We start from the raw sequence: 15,209 nt of genomic DNA on the forward strand, positions 1-15,209 counted from the left end.
TTCTATCATCTGTCAATTGCGAAATACACGTTAATTTATTTTTTAACAACGCATCCGAGTATCTTAAGGCTCGCGGACTGCGAGATTCCTAGAAACGTGTATTTACGAACGCGCGTCTGCGTGTGCGCGCGCGCGCGAATCGCCGGATGTATATGTACAAGGAAGAATAAGAGGAAGACCCCCCTGTTCTTACGGTGCTTGCGCAATCGTTGACGACCGTGGCCGTTTCTCCACGCTCGTCCTTCCGAGGACTTGCAGCAAAAAACATTAATGACTCTCATTAGTCTACTTGGCTTATTAACACATTGCCGCGCTAACATCTGTAGCAGTCTATATATTTAGAGAGCAAACGACTTCTTCAAAAGTTTATATCCGGTGTTCTATTACTTTCGATGTTAATGGCATTTTTAATTCGAGCGACTAATTAAGGATTTGCATCGACTTTTTGGTGAACATTTTTGACTCGTTATAAATTAGTTATAACAAGTTAATTTATAACGAGCTAAAAATACTTGTTAAAAAATATTAAATACTCGGATTTTTTTAATGTAAACGAAATCGCAACTTTACTAATTGTATTTATTATTAATGTGATCGTGAAATAATAATTAGCAAATTCATTCTCCGCATAAATGAGCTACATGGGTAATTATAATATATAATTACACTATTACGATCTCAATTAAATGTTAAAACCTATATTAAGAGCCATAAATAGCGCACGAATATAGCATTTAATGGATGATTAAAGCAGTTACATTTAACGCGATAAATGTAACATTTGCACCCTTTTAAAATATATAGTAACGAACCGTGTATCGCAATATTATGCCAGAGTGAAAAGTATAAAGAAAATAATTATGAGGAACGTTTGGCAGGTAAAACACAGGTAAACAAAATCCTGTATATATTTATTCACATACTGTACAAAGGTATATTACATAAAGTCGACACAACTACACGCTAAATCGCGTACTTAAATAATGACCTAGGAACCCCGTTTGGACGTTTCGGGATCGCAACGGAAGCGCATCGCCGACCTCGAACCGCCAAAACGAAAGAGAACGTTTACCAACACCGTAATTTCAAGATACAAGTAGCTTACTGTTTTAGCCGGTACGTAGGAATCGCATTAGCGAAGTTGAATAAATAATTTCACGGATCCGTCGGCAAAAGCTGGGCGGAACCCTCTCAGGAGTCTTTTCGTAATACTGAACGTACATGAGTTCGACGGCAGTTTTCGGCTGATGGAGATTCGTACGCAACGCGCAACTCGCGAACATCAATTTAATACCGCTGAAGGAGAATGAATTAATACGGTCTGAGAATTAACACGGGTTTCGTAAGAGGCCGGAAAGTGGTCTCATTGAAAAGGTGGAATTGTGCCACGTAGAACTCAACCGGTACGAATAACCATAAGCGTACAAGTGCAATTCACCACGTGCCATCACATTCTGCCAATTACGCGTGTAATTCAACAAAGACAAGTTGCAAATTGAGGATATACCTGGTAACATTGCGAGAGGAGTGTAGGACGAGTCGTACAAAATCCTTACCCCTTTGCGCATGCAGAACAATTATCGTTTTACATGAATATAATTACGCTTTGAATATAATGAAATCGACAATGTTAACGTTTCTCTCAAGTTCTATATCAGCAGTTTGAATTAATTTCTCATTCCAGGTATAATTGCATCTTTGTGCATCGATTGCACGATTGCAAGATTTAAATTAAAACAATTACGTGAAATTTCGTTGAATTTTTTTTACAAACGTAGATATAGCGTGGTAATGCGCTTGGATGATTGTTCAATACAATTAAACGAATCTTATATATTATTGCGAATCTTGTTATATTGTTGCACATTAAAAATAAGTAAAATATCTTGCATAATATTTAAAGTTATTAAGACAATGAGAAAAAGTGAAATTGAATATTTAATACGTTCAGCGTCCGCTGAACAGGAGGGACGAAGTATGGCAGGCATTTTTTGCAAGTAATAGTTGCCGATGCTTCGAGGCGATCGATGTTTTATTCGTAATGAAAAGGACGGCGAGCAATACATAATCTTAACGTCGGACTACAACCGGTTAATTATTATACTGCGATTTTGTCGATCGATGATCGATCGGGACTCCGCATATTAACCGACACGAGTTACGCTCGGTCGCGGGTACCAAGCAGCCAACTCGGATCACAATCTGAAACCGGTCGTTGTACGACCTACTTAATATCCGCGAGCGCAGGTGTCAATCTCGGCCCCAAGTTAAATCGAACTTCATTGTCGCAGCGGCGTATTATCGATCTGAGAACAAGCCGAAACTCAATTTCCCAATTCCTCTCTGCTGCACAAGTGTAATAGCGATCAATCTTGGAACGCGTCGGAATTAGCGATCAACACATTACCGATTTCTGAACGATAATCAAATACTATTGGGAAGTGCGATATTTCTCTCGCGGTAACATTTGCAGATTCAAATTCTTATTTGTTGCATCGATTTATGGGCCGAGATCAAAACCGAGATTCACCGTTCGGGCTCGATTTCGAGCCCTCGATTTTGAGGTTAGTCGGAGTGACACGGTGACAGCAACGATCTACTCTACGATGTATCGACAGATGGACGTCTTCTAGTACTCCAGCGAGATCTGCATCTCGCGAGTCTGCCGACGCGCGCGTAGTTCCGATCGGTCGTCGATTGTGCGGCTCCTCAGCCCCACTTAGCAGCTATCGTGTAGAGCGACCTAAGAAGCTCGAGAGCTCGGCTATCGGACGCGATGGCCTCGTCCTCCGATAAGGAATTGTTCGCGTCCGGCACGGCCTCGTCCGATCTTCTGGCGAACCCGTTCGCGCTCTCGGTGGTTGTGCGGAACTTTCGTCCCGTTCTACTGCGGAAGGTCGTGATGGATGGTGCGGAAGGCGTAGGTTTTACGGACGTCGATCGCGGTGTCTTCGTCGTCGTGGAATTTGACGAAGTCGTTCGTGTTTTGACTGAAAAAAATATAGAGAGATAATCTGTATTGTTTGATAAATCGAAAAATAAATTTAAAAAAAAATTTTTTTTAATTAAAGTAACATTTTTATTTTCTTTGCACAAAATCAGAATAGCAAATTGAAAAAGTTATGTGGCAAAATAAAGAGAAAATTTTTTTAATTTAGTATTTTCATGATATTTTCTCATGTTGATTTTTATTTCTCCGCTCGTGACTTGCATTATATCTTTATAATGCAATATTAAAGCGGCTAATGAAAGGCTGGAAACTTTTTTCATTAATACAACGATAACGAGGATTGCGTGATCGATTGTCTCGGAGTTATTACAGCAGCTCCGCGCAGTTGAAATTAGATGTCAACCATTTTAATTATATCCATTATTTTCTCGATGCTTTTTGCTTAAAAATAAAATATCATTATAACTTTAAAAAATTAAACCACCAATTGACATTTTAGTAACATCATTAACTTAGTACTCACTTTAGTAATACTAGCAATACTGTTTCAATTTCAATTCTGTATTTTTCAGCAAATAAGCAGACAACAGCTGTAGCGTAAAAATATATTACATTTATCTAAACAATAAGTATTATATTTTTACAAATCATCAATGTGCATTTTTCAAATAAATTTGCCATTGTTAGAAATAAAATAAAAATTACGATTAAGATAAAAAATTAACAAAGTTGTCAGCATACGTTTGTGAAAATATAGCACGTACTATTTAAACAATTCTGAAATCACAGCCGTTTTCGCGCTTATTTATTTCTCGTTTAACGTACCAAGAGGAAGATTAAGTCTGCTGATACCGGCGACAATTTCCCGCGATTCCTCGGAACTGAACTCGTTAACAGGCATCCTCAGAAGAGCGTCGAGCAGTTGCTCCTTTTCCTGCTCCGACGTTTTGTTCCTCGGCCCGTTGCAATGGCTGATCAGCAGCAGCACCAGCTGCCTCACCATCGCGTTGCTGTCGGCCTGCTGCATCACACGCATCAGCGTGTTGGAGCTCGTCTCGTTCAACCGACCGAACATCTCGTGCGCCTTGATCACTTCGTTCTCGGTAGCGTTCAGCGCGTTGTTCGCGGTCACCGCGAAGGGCAGCAGCGTGGACACCAGATTGTCCCGGGAGTTGGTTGACGTCACCGACGAGGTGATCGTCGTCGTTATGCTGGATCGCGTCGTGATGATCGGCGTCGGCGTCGCCGTGTTCTCCGCGGCGTAGGTCGTCGGCAGCAGAGTGAACGCCACCGGCGAATCGTTATCGTTCGGCGTCCATTGCCAGGTACTCGGTGCGCTCGTTGTAGTCCGCGTTGCCTCCGAATGCTCGGCGGAGCGCGTCGTCGATTTCGCGGTGGTCGCCGCGGTGGCGGGTTTCTTGCTGACAGCGTTATCGGCGGCGACGAGCGTGGTCGCGTCGTCGCGCGACTGTAAACCGTGATTAATGTGCCGCGGATCCACGAACACCGTCGTCTCCCAGAGCTGAGTGACCATCGGCGAGGAGGTCCAGTGATCGTTGTTCAGCAGGTTGGAGTGTCTGGTGGACTGTCTAGTGGTGACGTCGGTTGCCTTGCCGGAAGTGGCGCGAGCGACGGTGGTCGTGTACGGCGTGACTTCGGCGTCGCTGACGGTCGCGGTGACGGGATCGAGCGTCCCGACGCTGTCACGGATCGTCGTTGCCACCGTCGTTGACGCCGGCACGTGCGCGCCCTCTATGCGATTGTAATTGTTCCTGTATTTCGCGTACGAGCTGCGAGCCGTAACGAGAGACTCGGGACTGGGACTCTTTCGCTGCTCGGACGGCAACGTCGTCGTTTCGTAATAGCGTATTCTGAAGGGCTGCACGGTGCTGCCGGTCTGCTGGGTGGATTTGCTTCTCGGCAAGGGCGTCGTCGGGCGCACCGTCTGACTCGGCACGATGCTGTTCGAAACCTCGAAGCTTCTCACGTTACCAAAGCGTTGATAATGAGGCGGCGTCAGGTTTTGCACGGGTCTCTCGCCGGCGGAGCCTCTGCCCCAGCTGGACGCGGTCGTCCCGGCGAAAGACGCCGGCGTCGACGACGCCACGTAATTGCTGATAGGCGTAGCGTCGAGCGGCTTGACATTCTTGCCGTACGGTTGGAAGGTTCGCACCGTGTTGTTGTGAAATCCGCCGATTTTCTTTCGATTCGTGTCCTCCTCCAGCGGGAAATAATTGTCGTAGATCGGCGACAGATCGGTCGTGTCCCTCGCGTCGCCGCCGTCGTAGTTCTGAATGTCATTCGCGGTGGTGGTGGTGAAAGCGCTGTTCACCTCGAACGCGAACGTATTGCCGCCCTGCGTCGACGATTCCGGAAACTCGCCGGAATCGTACGAAGTGCCGGGCGGCAGCAGCGTCGTGCTCGGATAGTAGGCTGGCTTGCGCGTGGTCGCGTAATCGTCATCATCCGACGTCGTGTAGTAAATCGGGTACGATCTGTCGGTGGTCGCGGGCGGCTGCAACGTGGTGGGAAATATCGTGGACGGCTTGCGTCTTCTGGCGGCGTCGGTGTCGTCCGAGAAGTCCAGCACCTCGTCCTTCTCCTTCGTCACCGACGAGTATTCCTCCACGGTGGTCGGATAGAGCGTGGTCGTTTCGAACTGGCCGCCGTCGGTCGTCGTCGGCGACGGTTCCGTGGGCCGAATCTCCGTCAGCACTTTCTTGAAGGTGTCCGGGTCCTGCAGATACGCCGAGAGAGCGTGAGTGAAGACCTGCGCCAGCTCGCGCAGCTTCGTGCCGTTCGATCGCTTCGCGCCGTTCAGCGGTCCCTCGCTCTGCTCGATCGCGAGATCGTCGTCGATCTCGGCGCCGCCGGCGTCGTCCGCCTCCTCCGCGAGCTCCGTCGCCGTCGCGTTGCCCTCAAGCGCGTTGTTCAGATTGAACAGCTCGGCGTACGAGGTGATGGTGTGCTGCGTGAGGATGCTGATCGGCAGCTCGACGGACGCGTTGCGCGTGGCGGCCCCTTCACCGCCCTCGGCCTCCAGTCGCTCCACGCTCGCGGTGGATTCGATCGTCTCGTTGGAGTCGAAATTGTCGCCGGCGGTGGCGAAGTACAGAGCCAGCGAGTGCAGAGTGGACGGGCCGGGCGCGAACTGCACGTTCCGGCCGGACGCGCCTTTCCTGTCGCTCTCGCTTAGACTGTTGGCGCTGTTCTCCAGACCCTGAAGAGACTGCAGCATGCTGAGCGCGTGCTCCCGCTCGGCGTACGGTCTGTCCTCCAGGGTCGTCGTCGGTCGTTTGCTGCTGGTTTCCGGCAGATAAGTCGCCCGATCCTTAGGCTTGCTCGTCGCCTTGGGCTTTAGATTGTTCGCCGTCGTGCGATAATTCGTCGACGTCGAGCTGTGACTCGGCACGGTGGCCGGCGTCTTCGGTGTCGGCGTGCTCGTCATCGTGGAGTAAACGTAGTTTTTCGTGAAGGGCACGTACGGGCCCAGGGTGGACAGCACTTTCCCTTGCTGATACGTGATACTGGTGTCGTAAGGACTCAGGGTCTTGCTGGTGGAGCCGTTCTGCTGATAAACACTCGTGCTTTTCCACGGCTTCTCCGTCGAGCTGATCGAATTCTGCGAGGACGCGCGCCAAGGATCCCTCGTCGTGCCTCTGGCGTCGACACCCGCCACGCCGTTGTCCTTCTGATAATTGGCGCGAGTCGTCGCGGTCTGACCGCGGGTGTTCTCGTAGGACGGCGTCGACGAGGGGAACGCGCTCTCGCTGACGGCCGACGTAGCGTTCGCTGTGTTGTGTCGATAACTCTCTGTGTTGACGTAAGGACGCGTGGTGGCGAAGGAGACGGTGTCCCGCTCGGTGTCCCGCTGCTCGGTCACTCTGTTATTAACGTACTGCTGGCTTTGATAGTTCGCGGCCGGCGGCACCCTTCCTATCGCGGGGGGAGTGCGAAAGTCGCTGTGCGCAGCGAGGGACGCCGTGGTCGCGTAATCCTCCGCGGAGGACGGCGTCACGGTCGCGGTTTCGGTGTCGGCGCTGGCGTACGTGGTTTCCGGAATATCGTTCTGCCTGTAGTAAGACGTGCTGTAGAAGGACGTCTCGGTGGTCGGCGTGTACTGCAACGTCGTCTCGTAAGGCGGCAGCGTCGTCGTCCTGGGCTTGTAAATCGGTGCGAATGTCGGCCCGGGGAACGGCGGCGCGCCCGTCTTCGGCGTGAAGGACACCGTGCTCTCCCTCGGCGTCAACGTGGTCGTCTCGTGGCCGGCCGTGGAGCGGTCCCGTTGCTCGTACGAGTGATAATAGTACTGCCGATTGCCGTCGAACTTGCCGGAATTGAAGCGATTTCCCCGATTCGACACGAACGCCGCGCTCTCGGCGAACTGCTGGAACTCCCTCGGCGGCGCCGGGGTCGTCGTTCTGAAGGTCGTCGTTTCCATGTAGGTCGGCGTGACCTTCTGCGACTGGCTCGAGCCGAAGAGATTGTTCCGCGACGTCGAGGTTCGCGACTTCGGATTTCGGAATCCCGGCTTCTCGTTGCTGCGCGCCGCCGCGCTCTGGCCGGCTCGATAGTCCTGCGCGTTGTTCAGCGTGTTCTGGTAATTCTGTCGCGTGTCCTGGAACTTGTTCCCGTGCTCGTAATTGAATTTGCCGCTCTGCGTGTCCGCCAGCTGATTCCTCTGCCTGTTGACTGTCTGATAATTCGTGCCGCCGTCGTGATGGTCCCGATTCCGTTGTCTCGACGGCTGACTAAAGTTCTCGGGCGACTGGCTCGTCTTCTCGCTGGTGCGCAACGCGTTCGCGTTGTTCTCCTGGAAGTAGCGACCGGAATCCCGCGCGTTGTCGAAAACATTGTTCGGCCCGAAGTGCTGGCCGGACTTGGGTTCCTCTTGGCGCTCCGGAATCTGATTGGCGGCGGACTGGCCGTACGGATTCGTTCGACCGTTCTGCCTGCCGTCGTAATCGACATTCTGATTATCGTAGTAATTAGGCGGGTTATCCTCCGTGCGATGGAACTCGGATTTCATCTTCCTCGCGTCCGCCCGCTTCTTCTCCTCCTCGGCCAGCTGCTCGGCGCTCTGCTCGTACAGCTCCGCGGACTTGCTGCAATCCACTTTGAACCACCAGTCGCATATAAGCTGTGACTGCTGAAATATAGTGCCGTTGGGGCACAGGAACGAGATCTTGCGTCCATTGTCGCAGATATGGAATACCTGAAATCACATTCAGCGTTGATGAACACATTCTCTCATTAATCTCTCGGTGAAAAAACGGTACGAGCGTCGTAATCAAATTTCGTTATTTATTTACTTTTGTTTGGAAAGGAGGTCTTATAAACTGCGTAAAAATAATTCAGATACACTAAGGAAAGTTTGTCTTAAAGAAAAAAATATTTCTTTCTCTTTTTGCTTAGAAAAATGTTCTTTTATTTAACGTTTATACTCGACATTTTTCCAAAGTTATTCAAGTTTCAAAAATTCGCGATTAATGATCACCGAATTGAACATTTCTCAACGCGAACTTCCGAGAGAACTATTTATCCGAGCGAAGTGCGTAATATTGATGTCACCTACTTGACAATTTGTCTCTAAATCCGCGTAATATCCCCCTCTCAGACCGCGACAGCTGAATGAGGTGGCTGGAATCGACGTGAGGGCTGGATAATCCACCCCGGGCTGTCCCGTCACGCCTGAGTATGAAGTGAAGTATTATTAAATTTTATAGCGCTTGTTATATCACATCGCGATGAGCTTTCAGACATTCGCCCCGCCACGCTCTCGCGACCGTGCTTTTAAAAGTATGAAGTATTACGACATAATCGTTTAAGCTTTTACGAGCCATGCAGATTATACCATCGATTTTTCCGTGCATAGGAAATTCCGCGCGGCACAACAACCGAAACCAACAATAAAGATCGTTTAGACCCCTAAGCATCACGACGCTTCGTGCAAAAGATGATAAATGATTGTTAAACTGTTTGCCGATACCCGTCACGTCATGTTTCGAAAATTTAATCACTGGCTGTAACAATGCAATTACGTCACGTTTAGCGAAATAGCGGATCGGCTAGAATGGCAGAGCCATAGAAAGTCTGTCACTTCAGTGGAAAGTCACGAAGCGCCGGCGCACAATCATCGTAAAACGAAAAATTGCACCTTCGTGGGAAAGCAGAAACGCAGTCCGATCGCTCCGAGATATTCGCACGCATTCAATGACTTTCGCTTACACGGCCTTATGTAATATCTGACGCTCCGGCGAGACGGCAGAGACGCGCGACACAAAACATTGGATGCTCTCATTTTTTTTTTTTTTTTCCTGTATCGCGGTCGAAATCGTAGCGCGACGCTGCAAACTCATTAAAGCGGCACATTTCGATATATTTGCATTTTGCTGAGGCGCTGAAAATTTTTAACCAGCGTGCATTAAGTCTATGTGCGAAAAGCAAATATACACATGCAAATATATGCATAGGCAAAGAGAATCCATAAAAATATTAATAGGAATATTTATGATCTTAATCTAATTTTAATTCATAGCAATCTGAAAATCTTAAATTGAAAAGTTCAATTAAAGCTTACGGTTTAATAAGTTTCGAAAGCAATAGTTGAGTTTTTCAAGAATTGCAGAATTTTTCCACAAATAATTTCATTTAAGCGGTTTCTACAAAAGAGCTAAGCGAATTTAAACAGTTTATTCTACAATTCTAGTGAAAGAGGTAATGCAAGAACAGTTACATCAAAGGATGCATCATGCATAGAGGAAAGCACGCTTTGAGTAATAATACCCGCTCCTTTGAGCCACTCCTTGAGAAGATCCTCGTTACCGAAGAAGACTGGCAATGGAAGAAAAAAGCGAGTTGCTTTAGTCGGATCGAAAAAAGAAAAGATTAGCGCGATGTAGTCTCGAGGTTAGTAGGACAGTTTTGAAAGAACCTTGGAAAACTTGGTACTCGCCGTTCTTCTCGGGCGCCAGCCTTTTCACGATTTTCTTCAGCGCTTCAACATCTTCCTCGGATGCTTCGAGACTCGACAGGTCCAATTCCGTGAGGAACTCTGGTAGTCTCGCGTGCTCGACATCCCGCGATGCCTGCAACGTAATACGCTCTCAGAATGTAGAACTACTCCCAGAAAAGCACTTCGCAATAGCGAGTTTCCGCGGGTCCTTTGGAAAGTATGTTACTCGCAGCTCGAATTGTAATTTGTTTTAGCTTTTCTTTCGATTCCTCGCGCATCTTCTTTAGATATTAAATACTTTCTAATCCAATTATCACTTAAATTTATAGATGATACTAATAATATTAAGATGAGTCTCTCAAACTGTAAGTTTCTATTTTCGGCATAATCATATTTTTGCCAATTTTCATTTTTATACTTTATATTTCGGATCAAGTTAATTTCAAGCGCCACAATCCACCCCTTAATCAGAAATTTATAAAGTCAAACCGATCGGTTATCGGTTTTGTCGCAGTTTGCAATTTTTCTTCCGACCGACGTAAACAGAATTCACGAATTCGGAATAAAAAAAATGTAAAAAAAAAGTGACTGTCCAATTAAATTTTTGTCTACATGCGACATGTGTGAACTGTTAATGATTAGGGATATCAATTTATGCATTTGCACGCTCGAACGGTGCGACGAGTGCGTTAAATGCTATCGATTTTGCGTGGATGGAACAATGCGAAGGCACAAAATACGAGCGAACCTCTCGTCGCGGCTTTGTCCCGCACACGATGAAATTCGATACTGTAACTCGTATCCCAATGGGCACCGAAAGTTTGATTAAATTTCGCTACAGAGCTCGCGACCGACGCGGTTATCTGTACGTGCACATCGCGTAAATCACGGTTAACCGGTAAACGTGCATCGATCGTCGCAAGTATTGACCATTGTCGCATTTATTAGCGGCGTTAATGGCGAGACTTCAAAGCGACACTCGTCATTCCACTCGAGCGATTTGTACAACGGGATACTGCGACAAAATTTACGCGCGGCGCTCGCGCCTTTGTAATTAGATCTCGCATTTGCGTAAATTAAAACCCACGTTACACCTGTAAAGAAGCATTCGTAATATAGGGAGGAAATTTTGCATCGCCGACCGTGCTTCACCTCTTTCGAATCGATTGCCTCGCGGCCGTAAATCGTCGCAATAACCGTCGCGCACACCGTCCGTGCGGAATTCCACGAAAGTTAAATTGCATTACTTGAAATAAGAGCGGCAAAGACTTTAATTACTTAGCCGCTAATTAACTTCGACGTCCAAAGAGTCGCTTGATTGGAACAGCTCGGTCTTGAGATTGGTAGCGCTTGAATATTTACGAGAACATCGTTAAATCTTTACTTCGATAGAATTAAGAAAATCCGCGATAAAAATTTCCAGGTATTTTTATATCATCCGCCAAAGTTGTCTAGCGTTCGACGAATCTGTGAAATTCGATACCGTGAAGGATAATTCGTGAATGTAAAGACTTCATCGTTCGTATGCCAATTTTATCAATTACACAAAAGCTGGAAGTTTAATGTTAAACTTGGAGGATCTTGGATTGTATTAAAATTTAATTTAAGTAACTGCACAATAAACTGCACGACTTATTTCCGCGGAATTAAAAGCGGCATTGAAAATTACATAAAGCCAAAAAATTAATTGTAAGATTAATTTCAAATTCAGTTTAAGTTTTAACCAACGGAAGATAATTAGATGCGACATTTACGGTATCTATGCTTAAAGTTTTCACGAGCAGATATTTTTTCCCATCTGTTTAACTCTTCGTTTTGTTATATCTTAAGATATTTGAGAGCTTTAAGAGATAACAACAATGTATTCTTACGTAGCTTAAAGTTAAGAGTGTATTTCACATAAGTATGCTAATATTTAACGGACTCTGGTAGTCTATTTTTCTAGGATAAAAGGATTTAGATTCATGAGGCGGATTCATCTTTTATGGATGAACCAGTTCAGTTTTCAGTGATACAGATACAAAAATTATCTGCATTCACTCACAATTTGAAAGTGACAGCAAGTATTGACAAAAATACCTATATTTATTGGTTATTCGAATCGGTATAAAATACAGACATTTTTTGCCCGTTTATCGATTGCTTATATCCACATAAAGTATAAACATTTTTTGCTCATATTTTATTGGTTACTTTAATTAAAAAATGGAGCGTTATTTTTCTCTTTATACGATACATAATAATTTAAAAAATACCAACGAAAATTATAACTGTATTTCAGAAAAATTATCTTGAATGCAGTTGTATGCCAATAAATGGCAAATAACAGATATACAAAACTACGATGTACAATTGCGAATCTTTCGCGTATAAAAGTAAGAAAAAAAGAAATACTCACTCTTGTTTCGCAGTGACCAGGCGTGTAAGTAGCGGCGATACCTGAAAGTCGAAAGCGGATGTTAGAGCTGGGATTAAACAATCATGCGCTTCACTCTAGGACGAAATTAGGTCAGTGAAGCGCGGCCGTCCTAATCCGAATGTTCTATATTTGTTCTATAGCAACCGTGGCATATTTGTATAGTCGTTGTACTCGTACACGCTACAACGAAACATGTGAAAATAGCAATGGTCCAGGCCGCTTCCATCGTTCCCGTCGTGAATAAAGAAGCTTTATCAACGGCAAGCGTACCGGCAGAATCGCACGATCGATGCGCGCGTATAATCCCGTTTTTATGATAGATTTGAATATCGCGATCTTTTTCTCGCTGTTGTTCGGCGCGGGTAAACTGCGCTTGAAGAGGATTATAGCTACCAATATCGAGGCTATTACAATGAACTTATCAAATTTTATTTTGCTTCATGAGCAATTTTACACTGCGCCGGGGGGCAACATCCTTTACATATCCAGCGGCGAGAGGGATGAAATGGTTTTTTTTTTTTTTTTCAACAGTGCTTTGAATACGCATCGATATCGAAGATAGCGTTACATAGAGAGAAACCAGACACACAGAATATTAAAAGTAACAAAAAAAGGCTTTGAAAGATAAAGGAAGCAAAATATTCATTTATGAAAACATTCATACTGAAGTTCCTTTTACGGCAATATTTCAATTTTTTTATATTTTTAATAATTTTTTATCATCTAAAGCATTGTCATTTGCAAAAATACTGAAAAATGTTTCACGAACAAGTTGTTTGTTTGGAAAAATATTCCAAACATAACAGCATTTTATTTTTTTAATTTGGGAGAATTAATTTCTCCCGAGTTCTCTTGAATTGTTTCAATAGAATTTTAGCTAGGATTAGAAGGATATGAAATGCTGAAATTGGTAGAAATGCGAATAACTATGACGCTCAATTAAATTGTCGCGTAAAAATTTGCCAAAGGTTTTGTAGTCAGGAGAAAGCGCGTGATATCTATGACACGTTATATAAACAGGATGTAAAAGCTCGGGTTCAGAGGTCGGCGAGCTATCGCGACTTTGTTGTTTGCTGTACAAGTATTAGAAGTTCGCACGGTATTTAATATTGCAAAAGATAACCGAAGTTTCATGTACTTGATCGTCAAGCATAAATATTTCCGCTCTTGTAAACCACCGCTTCCTCATACTTGTACGTAATTTGGAAATAAGCCGTTTAAATATCTCACTATAAATAAAACATATTTCACGGATTAAATGGCCTGATTATCGATCGCGGCAAACACGGAAAACTTCAAAATCTTGAAGATAAAATAAAATTTAATGACGCCGAATATAAAGCCGCGCGCTATTGGACAGCGCAGAGAGACGCGACAGTATAATAAAGATGAATAAAAAGTGATACGGACGCGAAGTCGTAACTTGCTCCACGAATTTCTCTATGAGATCGTGGAAAACGTGCAAAGTTTCGCGAAGGTAAGCGACGAACTTTCACGGCGATGAAAAATTTTCCGCGCATACTTGCACTAAGTCTCGGATATCGAATCGAGCGTTTCCAACAAAGTAGTCGCGAACTTTTCTACTTCGCTACGTTGAGAGGTTTCTCAAATGTTATTCAGTAGCTCCTTCAGTTAGTCCGCTATCTCTTCATTTCGCTATGAATTGTTGTATAAATACGAGGAGCTTGCGACAATAATGTACCGCGGCGCGTGAAACTCTACAGAGAGTCTTGGTCGGAAGTGCAAAATCAAGAGCCATTGAGGAGATTCAATATTCTTTTACACACAGTCTTTCGGACTTATCCCACAATTATTAGAAATTATGTTTTCTCCGCGTGAGATTTGTTCACAAATTGCACGACACTGTTCAAAGATTAATTATCCGTGACGGTGAAATTAAATTTTCGCCCGCATCCTGCGGCAAAATATTTGAACTAAAATTACGTAAATCACGCTAGACAAGTACAATTTTTATTTTAATTAGTTGCGCTATATTATAAAAGTGCTATAAGAATACTCATTGTTAGCCGAGATCGTAATTAAGCCTGTTAATAGATATAAACTAATTGCCTCTCACGGTTTTCTCTTACGTGGCTTAAGTGTGCCATTTCCCGAAGTCTTTTGTACGCAAATTCCGTGGGGAGGCAAATAAAATTTCCATATTTCTGCGATGCAGGCGGCGGCAAGCGCGGTGACAAATGTCGCGCGAATGGCCGGTGAGTCAACAACATCGATCTTCCTGTGCTGCAAGATTGTGCCGCGTGCTTCTCGAGAAGTGGAGAGAAGCGACGCGTAAACGGCCGTAAATCCCAGACTGAGCGATCCCTCCGTCGGATTCACCTTCGCCGCGGAAGCGAATCCTTGACTTTATCCGCGCGCGCGACAGGATGCCACGGCGCTCCCACGCTGTCAGAGATGCAGGTACATGATCGGTCCGTAATTATCGGCCACCGGCACGGATCAGCGGCAACAGTGAGGGGGAGGGGAAAAATAATAAATAAAAATATTGAGCAATCCCACACCGCGCGCAGTACAATAGAGATTAATCGTTTGTCCACCGCCGATCGCCGATGACCATTACGATGGCGCAAATGCCATCCCGCTGATTGTATTCCCGTATTCCCACCGGTCCTTTAAATGCCAGACCGGTGGAAGATAAAGGACGATAAAAAGAGAACGACGCGCGAGCTTCGAAAAGGGAATTTTTATTTCGCTGATTCACCCCGAATGAATTGACTCGTCGAAGAGCGAAGCTCGTGAAAGACGCTGTCACGAAGCGCACAGTTTTTCCGATTGCTTTTTACCTTTGCTCGTGTCTTATACTCGCCAAATTTCTCCTTTTTAATAAATTCAATACTTTAATTACTAGCTGAATATAAATATTA

General features: G+C 45.4%; 1 protein-coding gene across 2 annotated transcripts in view; it reads right to left on the minus strand.

Moving 5' to 3' along the window:
• Positions 1-892: 892 nt before the first annotated feature.
• Positions 893-15,209, minus strand: part of LOC105675959 (uncharacterized) — a 38,119-nt gene continuing 23,802 nt past the window's right edge. For both annotated transcript variants that reach the window (XM_067348506.1, XM_067348507.1), the window contains 6 exons: positions 12,304-12,344; positions 9,885-10,038; positions 9,737-9,784; positions 8,526-8,641; positions 3,776-8,165; positions 893-2,990 (listed from right to left, as the gene is read on the minus strand). In XM_067348506.1, coding sequence (XP_067204607.1) covers positions 2,710-2,990; positions 3,776-8,165; positions 8,526-8,641; positions 9,737-9,784; positions 9,885-10,038; positions 12,304-12,344 — 5,030 coding nt within the window. In that variant the 3' untranslated portion in view covers positions 893-2,709. The remainder of the gene's footprint in view (positions 2,991-3,775; positions 8,166-8,525; positions 8,642-9,736; positions 9,785-9,884; positions 10,039-12,303; positions 12,345-15,209) is intronic.

The sequence above is a fragment of the Linepithema humile genome, chromosome 2 (assembly GCF_040581485.1).
Source record: "Linepithema humile isolate Giens D197 chromosome 2, Lhum_UNIL_v1.0, whole genome shotgun sequence".
NCBI lineage: Eukaryota > Metazoa > Arthropoda > Insecta > Hymenoptera > Formicidae > Linepithema > Linepithema humile.